A 13,906-nucleotide genomic window follows, 5' to 3' on the forward strand; every position below is an offset into this window, starting at 1 on the left:
ACACGCACACACACACACGCACACTCACACGCACACTCACACTCACACACACACACACACACTCACACACACACACACTCACACACACACACACACACACACACACACACACACACACACACACACACACACACACACACTCACACACACACACACACACACACACACACACACTCACACACACACACACACACACTCACACACACACACACACACACACTCACACCACACACACACTCACACACACACACACACACACACACACACACACACACACACACACACTCACACACACACTCACACACACACACACACTCACACACACACACACACACACACACACACACACACTCACACACACACACACACTCACACACACACACACACTCACACACACTCACACACACACACACACACACACTCACACACACTCACACACACTCACACACACACACACACACACACACACACACTCACACACACACACACACACACACACACACTCACACACACACTCACACACACACACACACACACACACACTCACACACACACTCACACACACACACACACACACACACACACTCACACACACACTCACACACACACACACACACACACACACACACACACACACACACACTCACACACACACTCACACACACACACACACACTCACACACACACACACACACACACACACACACTCACACACACACACTCACACACACACACTCACACACACACACACACACACACACACACACTCACACACACACTCACACACACACTCACACACACACACACACACACACACACACACACACACACACACACACACACACACACACACACACTCACACACACACACACACACACACACACACACACACACACTCACACACACACACACACTCACACACACACACTCACACACACACTCACACACTCACACACACACTCACACACACGCACACACACATGCACACTCACACGCACACTCACACACACACTCACACACACACTCACACACACACTCACACACACACACTCACACTCACACACCACACACAGAGTCGGTGCCGGCTCTCTGTGGAGCAATCCAGTCAGTCCCACACCCCCGCTCTAACCCTGTAGCCCTGCAAGTTTATTTCCCTCAAGTGCCGAGCGTAACTAGAGGCCATCGCTATAAGATAGTCACCAAGAAATCCAATGGGGAATTCAGAAGAAATCTCTTTACCCAGAGAGTGGTGAGAATGTGGAACTCGCTACCACAGGGAGTGGTTGAAGTGAATAGTATGGATGCATTTAAGGGGAGGCTGGACAAGCATATGAGGGAGAAGGGAATAGAGGGTTACACTGATAGATTTAGATGAAGAAAGACGGGAAGAGGCTCGAGTGGAGCATAAACACCGGCATGGACTGGTTGGGCCGAATGGCCTGTTTCTGTGCCGTATATCCTTTGTAATCCTGTGTAATTAATGTCATGCAGTACCGACCTCTTGGAAGAGGTGATCGCCGCCCCCAGCCAGAAACCGGTCCAGCTCTCGCATGAAGAAATTCAGCGAATCTCGCCCACCGCACGAGCTGGCAGCCTGTTCCAGAGGTCCACGATTCATAGAATCATAGAATGGTTGCAGCACAGGAGGAGGCCATTCGGCCCGTCGAACCCGTGCCGGCACTCAGCTAGTCCCACTCCCCTGCCCTTTCCCCCGTAGCCCTGCAAATTTTTTTCCTTCAGGTCCTTATCCTACTCCCTTTTGAAAGCCACGATTGAGTCTACCTCCACCACCCTTTCAGTGTATTCCAGATCCAAACCACTCAAGATGTAAAAAAGTTTTTCCTCATATCACCTTTGGTTCTTCTGCCAATCACCTTAAATCTGTGTCCTCTGGTTCTCGACCCCTCCGCTAATGGGAACAGTTTCTCTCTACCTACTCTGTCCAGACCCCTCTGGGAAATGAACTACCTCCTGATATCTAACCTAGATCTGGCCACACAGAGAGTGACCCCTGGTCCTCCCTAATCTATACAGCTGAAATAATTGGTTCACTTAAACAGAGTCTAGTCCCTTCATTATTTTGTAAACCTCAATCAGATCACCGAGTCTACAGTGTAGAGTCCCAGCTACATGAGGCTATCTGGGTAACTAAGGTGTTTGAAAGTGGGATTAGCCTTGTCGCCCTCCTCTACTCTGAAATGCAAGTCTCTTTGCTGTTCCAGAAAACTCGAAGGTGCAGAATCCGAGCCGGAAGCAGTCTGTGTCGCGAAGTCTGAAACATCTCTTTCATTCCTCGAGCAAGTTTGTGAAAACATTAAAAAGGTTTCTGTCCAAGAATGTGGCTGGTTAAATGTGAATGGCAAGGGGAATGTTAGTGTTGGGGTCTGTTCCGATCGGAAGGATTCGATGTCGCCCAACAGATAAAACCAAACACTAAAGAGCCCAAAACTGAACACGTTGCAAATTTACCACAGTTCAGTCAGAGGCTGGGAGAGAAAGGCAGGTCTGGATGCTTGGGATCCAGTATGTGTCAGAGTCGCTGCAGTGAAGGGGGGCCGTCTCCACCGAGACTTTAACCGCTCTTTCCTCTCCCGGATGCTGCCCGGCCTGCTGTGCAACTCCAGCACTTTTGTTTTTTTATTGCAGTTTATGGCTGTTCCATTCTCCTATAACCATCAGGCTTAGCAAAGGCATCTATCCCAAAAACCCCCCCCCATCCCCCATCCCAGCGTCCCCCCACCCACCCCCCCCCACACACACCCAAACCCCCCCCCATCCCCCGTCCCCACACACCCTGACGTAATAAAACTCACTACGCACTTGGTTTGAGTATAAAGCAAGGCTTTAATCAACTTGTTTCAGAACATGGAGGTCTAGTTGTACTTCACTAGTTCCTGTCTTACAAAATGTCCCTGGGCAGCTGGGCCCACGCCCGAGTATTTATACTCCTTGGACAGCGCCACCAGCTGGCTGTCCAGCGTTATTTCATGAGTCGTTTCTTCATGATGATGAGATTTATAACACCCCCACCCCATCCCCACACCCCCATCCCCACCCCATCCCCACACCCCATCCTCACACCCCATCCCCACACCCCATCCTCACAACCCCATCCCCACCCCATCCCCACACCCCCATCCCCACACCCCATCCTCACCCCATCCCCACACCCCCATCCCCACCCCATCCCCACACCCCCATCCCCACACCCCATCCTCACCCCACCCCCCACTCCCACACCCCCATCCCCACCCCACACCCCCATCCCCACACCCCCATCCCCACCCCAGACCACATCCCCACACCCCCATCCCCACCCTACACCCCCATCCCCACACCCCCATCCCCACCCCACACCCCCATCCCCACACCCCATCCCCACCCTACACCCCCATCCCCACACCCCCATCCCCACACCCCCATCCCCACCCCACACCCCATCCCCACCCCAGACCCCATCCACACCCTATCCCCACCCCACACCCCATCCCCACACCCCCATCCCCACCCCAGACCCCATCCCCACCCCCATCCCAACCCCCCATCCCAGCGTCCCCCCATCCTCACCTCCCCCACACCACCCCACCCCAATCTGGGGAAAGAGAGAGGGAATTGAAGGGAGGGGGAGAGGGAAAAGAGCGAGAAAGGGAGGGGAAGGAGAGAGAGAGAAGAGATTGGCATCATAATAGTCATTGGGTAATGATGAGGAGCAGAATCTTCTGGGAGCGAAGGCCATTCATAGCATCACAACCAACCCCAGGGATCAACACAGACTGGGAACTGAAGTGGGGCCCTGGGAGGTGGGGGGAGCGGGGTGGGGGAATATACCCACTGAGCCAGCGGGGAGGGGCTGTGAGCGTCTCACAGAGAGGCTATCTGACCACCTGTGTTTCTCTTGTTTCTCTAAGAGGAGTTTACATTGCTGCCGTCTTTTATCACAAGGACAACGTCTTGGTAACGAATGAAGATCAGATCCCGATCGTGGAGATAGACGATTCCTACTCCAGCTCTATGATGCAAGATTTTCTCTGGTTCACAAAGGTATGTGTTGGGTTTCCTAATTCCTTTTCAGGTTTCCATGGGCTGTAATAGCTGCGTGTGAGCTAAGAAATATATGTATGTGTAATGTGTGTCTGCCAGTGTGTTTGTGTGTGTGTGTGTCTGTGTGTGTGTGTGTCTGTGTCTGTGTGTGTGTGTATCTGTGTCTGTGTGTGTCTGTGTCTGTGTCTGTGTGTGTGTGTGTCTGTGTGTGTGTCTGTGTGTCTGTGTGTCTGTGTCTGTGTGTCTGTGTCTGTGTCTGTGTGTGTGTGTATCTGTGTCTGTGTGTGTCTGTGTCTGTGTGTGTGTGTGTCTGTGTCTGTGTGTCTGTGTGTGTGTGTATCTGTGTCTGTGTGTGTCTGTGTCTGTGTGTGTGTGTGTGTGTGTGTGTCTGTGTCTGTGTCTGTGTGTCTGTGTCTCTGTGTGTGTGTATCTGTGTCTGTGTGTGTCTGTGAGTGTGTGTGTGTGTATTTTGGTTCTGTCTTCACAAAGGAGGACACAAATAACCTCCCAGAAATGTTGGGCAACATAGGGTCTGATGAAAGGGAAGAACTGAAAGAAATCAGTATTTGTAGGGAAATGCTGTTAGGGAAATTGATGGGATTGAAGGCCGATAAATCCCCAGGGCCTGATAATCTACATCCTAGGGTACTTAAGGAAGTGGCCATAGAAATAGTAGATGCATTGCTGATCATCTTCCAACATTCGATGGAATCTGGAACAGTTCCCATGGATTGGAGGGTAGCTAATGTTACCCCACTATTCAAAAAAGGTGGTAGAGAGAAAACGGGGAATTACAGACCGGTAAGCCTGACATCGGTAGTGGGGAAAATGCTAGAGTCCATTATAAAAGATGTAATAGCAGAGCACTTGGAAAACAGTGACTGGATCGGACAAAGTCAACATGGATTTACAAAAGGTAAATCAGTTCAGTTCAGTTCAGCTTTATTTGCCATATGTAACCCGTACAAGTACAAGTACAATGGAATGCTTGTTCCCCGTGGGGACGCGTCAGCTATACATACAGCGCCGCGTTCAGAGTCAATACAATGGCTTCCCGTGGCAGTGGGAGCACGATGTCCCTCAGCCGCTCCGTCCTCCTCCTCACCGCGGCCTCCTCCTCACTGTTGCCGGCTCCACGTGTGGTGGCCTGCTTCTCCCGCTCTGGCCACCATGCCCGGCTCCCCTCCTGCCATCCGGACTGCGAGCTTCCCGCCATGGAGCTGCCGGCCGACGTGTTGCAGCAGGTCGTCGTGGCTGCTGCTGCTGCTCATTGCGCTGCGCTGCCTCCGCCCGACTCGCCGAACACATCGTCGGAATGTGAATGCTCCAATCGCCGCGGCCTCCTCCTCACCGTCGCCGGCTCCACGGCCCGGGGCCTGCTTCTCCCTCTCACGGGTCGGCCTCTGGCCGCCATGCTCGGCTCCCCTCCTCCCAGTCAGAATTCCTTCCCGCCGAGGAGCTGCCGGCCGATGTGCTCCAGTGCGTTGACTTTATGGCCGCTGCTGCTGCTCACCGCGCTGCGCTGCCTCTGCCCGACTCGCCGAGCACCTCGCTCCGGTTGCGGGAGCGAGCGGCGAGAGCTGGCCACCCGAAGCAGGGAGAACGCTCTCAGCACTGGACCGTCACGGCCGCCATCTTGACACCGTGCTTGACGAATCTACTGGAATTTTTTGAGGATGTAACTAGTAAAATAGATAAGGGAGAACCAGTGGATGTGGTGTATTTGGACTTTCAGAAGGCTTTCGATAAGGTCCCGCATAAGAGATTAGCGTGTAAAGTTAAGGCACATGGGATTGGGGGCAAGGTACTGACTTGGATAGAGAACTGGTTGGCAGATAGAAAGCAAAGAGTTGGAATAAACGGGTCTTTTTCCGAGTGGCAGGCAGTGACTAGTGGGGTACCGCAGGGATCGGTCTTTGGACCCCAGCTATTCACAATATATATTAATGATCTAGACAAGGGAACTAGATGTAATATCTCCAAATTTGCAGATGACATAAAGCTGGGTGGACGTGTCTGCTGTGAGGAGGATGCCGAGAAACTCCAGGATGATTTGGACAGGTTGGGTGATTGGGCAGAAGCATGGCAGATGCAATATAACGTGGATAAATGTGAGGTTATCCACTTTGGTGTCAAAAACAGGAAGGCAGATTACTATCTGAATGGCAATAGATTGGGAGAAGGGGAAGTACAACGAGACCTGGGTGTCCTTGTGCACCAGTCGCTGAAGGTAAGCATGCAGGTGCAGCAGGCGGTTAAGAAGGCAAATCCCAATCAAAATCTGGCTAAAAATATTTGACAGCGTAATCCTGCCGATTGCGCTGTATGGTAGTGAAGTATGGGGCCCGCTCAATCACCATAGCTACACTAAATGGGAAAAACACACAATAGAAGCCCTACATGCAGAATTTTGCCGAAGCATCCTTCGCACCCAAAGGAAAACACCAACAAATGCATGCAGAGCCGAACTAGGCAGATACCCACTGATAATAAACATCCAAAAACGAGCACTAAACTTCCTAAATCACCTCAAATCTAGCTCCCCAGACACCCTTCATTTTAAAGCCTTCCAGACCCAAGAGCTAAACCCAGAAAAGAGTCCCCTGAGTCAGCTGCTACTGAAACTAAGTACTCCTACTCAGCCGGACCTGACCAGTCCCAGACCAACACTGCCGTCCAAACACCAATCCGAGTGAACCAAATCATTAAACAAAGCAAAGAAACCTACCTGGAACATTGGAACAAAATAACCAAAAGCCAAAGCAGATTAGAATGTTACCGGGCCCTAAAAAGAGAATATAAACTGGCAGACTATCTCTCGACCATCAGAGACACAAAACAGAGACAGACCCTCACCAGGTACAGACTAAGCGACCACCAACTGGCAATTGAAAAAGGAAGATACAAGAAATCCTGGCAGCCTAGAGAGAATAGAATATGTGATCAATGTCTGGCCGGCGAGGTTGAGACAGAGATGCATTTCCTCCTAAAATGCGAAAAATTCAACACATCAAGAAACATATTATTTGACAAGCTCAGCCAAACAACCCCAGATTTCAAGGAATTGGATGACCTGTCAAAATTAAGATTAGTCCTGGGAGAAGGAGACAGACCATACCTTGGTGCCAAACATGTAACAACATGTCACAACCTGAGGACTGTTTAAAATTAATACTGAATATACCCACTGATGTACAAAGACTGTTTAAATTAATATTGTTTAAAGTAATATTGTATGTACCCAACGAAGGTCAACATTGTTTGACACCTACAGAATGTTGGAAAACTGTACTTTTTGTTATGTAAGCTTTGGCAATATGGTTCCCTGTAAACTTTCATGCCAATAAAGCATTTGAATTGAATTGAATTGAATTGAATTGGTATATTGGCCTTCATAGCGAGAGGGTTTGAGTACAGGAACAAGGATGTCTTGCTACAGTTGTACAGGGCCTTGGTGAGGCCACATCTTGAGTATTGTGTGCAGTTTTGGTCGCCTTATCTGAGGAAGGATATTCTTGCCATGGAAGGAGTTCAGCAAAGATTCACCAGGCTGATACCTGGGATGGCAGGAATGACGTATGAGGAGAGATTGGGTCGATTGGGCTTGTACTCGCTGGAGTTTAGAAGAATGAGAGGGGATCTCATTGAAACTTATAAAATTCTGGCAGGACTGGACAGACTGGATGCAGGGAGGATGTTCCCGATGGTCGGGGAATCCAGAACCAGGGGTCACAGTCTAAGGATAAGGGGTAGGCCTTTTAGGACAGAAATGAGGAATTTCTTCACCCAGAGAGTAGTGAATCTGTGGAATTCTCTACCACAGAAGGCAGTAGAGCCAATTCATTAAATATATTCAAGAAGGAGTTGGATATATTTCTTAAGGCTAAAGGGATCAAGGGATATGGGGAGAAAGCAGGTACCGGGTACTGAACTTGGATGATCAGCCATGATCGCATTGAATGGCGGAGCAGGCTCGAGGGGCCGAATGGCCTACTCCTGCTCCTATCTTCTATGTTTCTATGTGTGTGTGTGTGTGTGTGTGTGAGTGTGTGAGTGTGTGTGTTTGTGTGTGTGAGTGTCTGTGAGTGTGTGTGTGTGTGAGTGTGTGTGTGAGTGTGTGTGTTTGTGTGTGTGAGTGTCTGTGAGTGTGTGTGTGTGTGAGTGTGTGAGTGTGTGTGTGTGTGTGTGTGTGTGTGTGTCTGTGTGTGTATATGTCTCCTCATCAAATAGTGACATGGGATCCACCAGAAGAGGCTGACAGGGCTTATCTGTGACACAGGAAGATAAGAATTGTTGGATGAGAAAAGACCAAGTTCCATCTAGTTCGCCTTTTCCATCCTGGTAATCAAAGATCCAACGATAATGGAGTTGACCAATCACAGCGATCAATCTCCATCAATGAGTCTACAACAGACCCAGACACGAGGCGAGGAAACCCCCAGTGGGGGAGAACTTTGGGAACCAGAGGTCCTGAGTCACCTGTGCCTCCCGAGCACACTGCACTCACCACACGTCATGTCTCACATTACTCAGATACTGTAACATGCCCCCAACCCGCTCAGGAAGGAAGTGAAGTGACTAGTGGGGTACCGCAGGGATCAGTGCTAGGACCCCAGCTATTCACAATATATATTAATGATGATCTAGATGAGGGAACTAGATGTAATATCTCCAAGTTTGCAGACGACACAAAGCTGGGTGGGTGTGTGTGCTGTGAGGAGGATGCAGAGAAACGCCAGTATGATTTGGACAGGTTGGGTGATTGGGCAGATGCATGGCAGATGCAGTATAATGTGGATAAATGCGAGGCTATCCACTTCGGTGGTAAAAACAGGAAGACAGATTATTATCTGAACGGCAATAGATTGGGAAAAGGGGAAGTGCAACGAGACCTGGGTGTCCTTGTGCACCAGTCGCTGAAGGTAAGCATGCAGGTTCAGCAAGTGGTTAAGAAGGCAAATGGTATGTTGGCCTTCATAGCGAGAGGATTCGAGTACAGGAGCAAGGATAAATTGCTGCAGTTGTACAGGGCCTTGGTGAGACCACACCTTGAGTATTGTGTGCAGTTTTGGTCACCTTACCTGAGGAAGGATGTTCTTGCCATGGAGAGAGTGCAGCGATGATTCACCAGACTGATACCTGGGATGGCAGGAATGACGTATGATGAGAGATTGGGTCAATTGGGCTTATATTCGCTGGAGTTTAGAAGAATGAGAGGGGATCTCATTGAAACTTATAAAATTCTAACAGGACTAGACAGACTAGATGCAGGAAGGATGTTCCCGATGGCGGTGGAGTCCAGAACCAGGGGTCACAGTCTAAGGATAAGGGGTAAGCCATTTAGGACTGAGATGAGGAGGATTTCTTCACCCAGAGAGTGGTGAACCTGTGGAATTCTCTGCCACACAGAGCAGTTGAGGCCAATTCATTAAATATATTCAAGAAGGAGTTAGATATATTTCTTGAGGCTAAAGGGATCAAGGGATATGGGGAGAAGGCAGGGACAGGGTACTGAATTTGGATGATCAGCCATGGTCTCATTGAATGGCGGAGCAGGCTTGAGGAGCCGAATGGCCTACTCCTGCTCCTATCTTCTATGTTTCTATGAAGACCCATTTGGGAGGGGATCAGGGAGATGGTCAGTTAGAGAAATTAGACCTTGAACATGCTTTGTTGGTGAGAAACTGTAAATGTGCGAGGTGCTCTCTCCCAGTCATCCTCCTTGGTAAAAGTAATGGAGATACTTCAAAATGCTGAGGGGTTTAGATACAGTAGAGAGGGAGAAACTGTTTCCAGTGGCAGGAGGGTCAGTAACCAGAGGACACAGATTGAAGATACATGGCAAACAACCAGAGGGGAGATGAGAATTTTTTTTTATGCAGCGAGTCGTTATGATCTGGAATGCGCTGCCTGAAAGGGCGGTGGAAGCAGATTCAATAGTAACTTTCAAAAATGCAATTGGATAAAAAACTTGAAGGGAAAAAATTAGCAGGGGGAGTGGGATTAACTGGAGAGCTCTTTCAAAGAGCCGGCACAGGCACGATGGGCCGAATGGCCGCCTTCTATGCTGTAAGATTCTGTAATATGGCTAGGATTCACCAGAGTGAGTTTAACCCAGGAGAAGCACCGGCTGCCTTTTCCAGAACCATCCTCAGCACTAAACATCTTTGTTTCTTTCAGCTGTCATGCACATGGGAAGAGGTCAAGTGGTTGCGGCAGAACCTTTCAGCTTCCACGTCCTCCTCCTCAGCGCTGCAGGCACGACACAAGATGCTCAGCGCAGCAGCCCAGTTACAGGTCAGTGGCCTCGGGGGGAGGGGCATTGGCAGGAGGTCCACTGAGGGCTGAGCTCAGGCACCGCACACGCTGCAAAATTCTACAACTGTACCCAAGCTGGGTAACCGAGCAGTTAGACTTGTGCTCAGAGGCAATCCTACTCTATCAATGGGACAGTGTAGAGGGAGCTTTACTCTGTGTCTAACCCGTGCTGTACCTGCCCTGGGAGTGTTTGATGGGACAGTGCAGAGGGAGCTTTACTCTGTATCTAACCCGTGCTGTACCTGTCCTGGGAGTGTTTGATGGGACAGTGTAGAGGGAGCTTTACTCTGTATCTAACCCGTGCTGTACCTGTCCTGGGAGTGTTTGATGGGACAGTGTAGGGGGAGCTTTACTCTGTGTCTAACCCGTGCTGTACCTGCCCTGGGAGTGTTTGATGGGACAGTGTAGAGGGAGCTTTACTCTGTGTCTAACCCGTGCTGTACCTGCCCTGGGAGTGTTTGATGGGACAGTGTAGAGGGAGCTTTACTCTGTATCTAACCCGTGCTGTACCTGCCCTGGGAGTGTTTGATGGGACAGTGTAGAGGGAGCTTTACTCTGTATCTAACCCGTGCTGTACCTGCCCTGGGAGTGTTTGATGGGACAGTGTAGAGGGAGCTTTACTCTGTGTCTAACCCGTGCTGTACCTGCCCTGGGAGTGTTTGATGGGGACAGTGTAGAGGGAGCTTTACTCTGTATCTAACCCGTGCTGTACCTGCCCTGGGAGTGTTTGATGGGACAGTGTAGAGGGAGCTTTACTCTGTATCTAACCCGTGCTGTACCTGCCCTGGGAATGTGTGATGGGACAGTGTAGAGGGAGCTTTACTCTGTGTCTAACCCGTGCTGTACCTGCCCTGGGAGTGTTTGATGGGGACAGTGTAGAGGGAGCTTTACTCTGTATCTAACCCGTGCTGTACCTGCCCTGGGAGTGTTTGATGGGACAGTGTAGAGGGAGCTTTACTCTGTATCTAACCCGTGCTGTACCTGCCCTGGGAGTGTTTGATGGGACAGTGTAGAGGGAGCTTTACTCTGTGTCTAACCCGTGCTGTACCTGCCCTGGGAGTGTTTGATGGGACAGTGTAGAGGGAGCTTTACTCTGTGTCTAACCCGTGCTGTACCTGCCCTGGGAGTGTTTGATGGGACAGTGTAGAGGGAGCTTTACTCTGTGTCTAACCCGTGCTGTACCTGCCCCGGGAGTGTTTGATGGGACAGTGTAGAGGGAGCTTTACTCTGTGTCTAACCCGTGCTGTACCTGCCCTGGGAGTGTTTGATGGGACAGTGTAGGGGGAGCTTTACTCTGTATCTAACCCCGTGCTGTACCTGCCCTGGGAGTGTTTGATGGGACAGTGTAGAGCGAGCTTTACTCTGTATCTAACCCGTGCTGTACCTGCCCTGGGAGTGTTTGATGGGACAGTGTAGAGGGAGCTTACTCTGTGTCTAACCCCTGCTGTACCTGCCCTGGGAGTGTTTGATGGGACAGTGTAGAGGGAGCTTTACTCTGTATCTAACCCGTGCTGTACCTGCCCTGGGAGTGTTTGATGGGACAGTGTAGAGGGAGCTTTACTCTGTATCTAACCCCGTGCTGTACCTGCCCTGGGAGTGTTTGATGGGACAGTGTAGAGGGAGCTTTACTCTGTGTCTAACCCGTGCTGTACCTGCCCTGGGAGTGTTTGATGGGACAGTGTAGAGGGAGCTTTACTCTGTATCTAACCCGTGCTGTACCTGCCCTGGGAGTGTTTGATGGGACAGTGTAGAGGGAGCTTTACTCTGTGTCTAACCCGTGCTGTACCTGCCCTGGGAGTGTTTGATGGGGACAGTGTAGAGGGAGCTTTACTCTGTGTCTAACCCGTGCTGTACCTGCCCTGGGAGTGTTTGATGGGGACAGTGTAGAGGGAGCTTTACTCTGTGTCTAACCCGTGCTGTACCTGCCCCGGGAGTGTTTGATGGGACAGTGTAGAGGGAGCTTTACTCTGTGTCTAACCCGTGCTGTAGCTGCCCTGGGAGTGTTTGATGGGACAGTGTAGAGGGAGCTTTACTCTGTATCTAACCCGTGCTGTACCTGCCCTGGGAGTGTTTGATGGGACAGTGTAGGGGGAGCTTTACTCTGTGTCTAACCCGTGCTGTACCTGCCCTGGGAGTGTTTGATGGGACAGTGTAGAGGGAGCTTTACTCTGTATCTAACCCGTGCTGTACCTGCCCTGGGAGTGTTTGATGGGACAGTGTAGAGGGAGCTTTACTCTGTGTCTAACCCGTGCTGTACCTGCCCTGGGAGTGTTTGATGGGACAGTGTAGAGGGAGCTTTACTCTGTGTCTAACCCGTGCTGTACCTGCCCTGGGAGTGTTTGATGGGACAGTGTAGAGGGAGCTTTACTCTGTGTCTAACCCGTGCTGTACCTGCCCCGGGAGTGTTTGATGGGACAGTGTAGAGGGAGCTTTACTCTGTGTCTAACCCGTGCTGTACCTGCCCCGGGAGTGTTTGATGGGACAGTGTAGAGGGAGCTTTACTCTGTGTCTAACCCGTGCGGTACCTGTCCTGGGAGTGTTTGATGGGACAGTGTAGAGGGAGCTTTACTCTGTATCTAACCTGTGCTGTACCTGCCCTGGGAGTGTTTGATGGGACAGTGTAGAGGGAGCTTTACTCTGTATCTATCCCGTGCTGTACCTGCCCTGGGAGTGTTTGATGGGACAGTGTAGAGGGAGCTTTACTCTGTGTCTAACCCGTGCTGTACCTGTCCTGGGAGTGTTTGATGGGACAGTGTAGAGGGAGCTTTACTCTGTGTCTAACCCGTGCTGTACCTGCCCTGGGAGTGTTTGATGGGACAGTGTAGAGGGAGCTTTACTCTGTGTCTAACCCGTGCTGTACCTGCCCTGGGAGTGTTTGATGGGACAGTGTAGACGGAGCTTTACTCTGTATCTATCCCGTGCTGTACCTGCCCTGGGAGTGTTTGATGGGACAGTGTAGAGGGAGCTTTACTCTGTATCTATCCCGTGCTGTACCTGCCCTGGGAGTGTTTGATGGGACAGTGTAGAGGGAGCTTTACTCTGTATCTAACCCGTGCTGTACCTGCCCTGGGAGTGTTTGATGGGACAGTGTAGAGGGAGCTTTACTCTGTATCTAACCCGTGCTGTACCTGCCCTGGGAGTGTTTGATGGGGACAGTGTAGAGGGAGCTTTACTCTGTATCTAACCCGTGCTGTACCTGCCCTGGGAGTGTTTGATGGGGACAGTGTAGAAGGAGCTTTACTCTGTATCTACCCCGTGTTGTACCTGCTCTGGGAGTGTTTGATGGGACAGTGTAGAGGGAGCTTTACTCTGTATCTATCCCGTGCTGCACCTGCCCTGGGAGTGTTTGATGGGACAGTGTAGAGGGAGCTTTACTCTGTATCTAACCCGTGCTGTACCTGCCCTGGGAGTGTTTGATGGGACAGTGTAGAGGGAGCTTTACTCTGTATCTAACCCGTGCTGTACCTGCCCTGGGAGTGTTTGATGGGGACAGTGTAGAGGGAGCTTTAATCAGTATCTAACCCGTGTTGTACCTGCTCTGGGAGT

General features: G+C 50.7%; 1 protein-coding gene across 1 annotated transcript in view; it reads left to right on the top strand.

Moving 5' to 3' along the window:
- Nucleotides 1–13,906, top strand: part of ankfn1a (ankyrin repeat and fibronectin type III domain containing 1a) — a 194,364-nt gene that overhangs the window by 31,041 nt on the left and 149,417 nt on the right. Inside the window, exons 8-10 of the mRNA XM_085964026.1 lie at nt 2,224–2,323; nt 3,910–4,042; nt 10,223–10,339. Coding sequence (XP_085820152.1) covers nt 2,224–2,323; nt 3,910–4,042; nt 10,223–10,339 — 350 coding nt within the window. The remainder of the gene's footprint in view (nt 1–2,223; nt 2,324–3,909; nt 4,043–10,222; nt 10,340–13,906) is intronic.

Source organism: Somniosus microcephalus, chromosome 21, assembly GCF_052327205.1.
Source record: "Somniosus microcephalus isolate GS21.2 chromosome 21, FLI_Smic_1.0, whole genome shotgun sequence".
Taxonomy (NCBI): domain Eukaryota; kingdom Metazoa; phylum Chordata; class Chondrichthyes; order Squaliformes; family Somniosidae; genus Somniosus; species Somniosus microcephalus.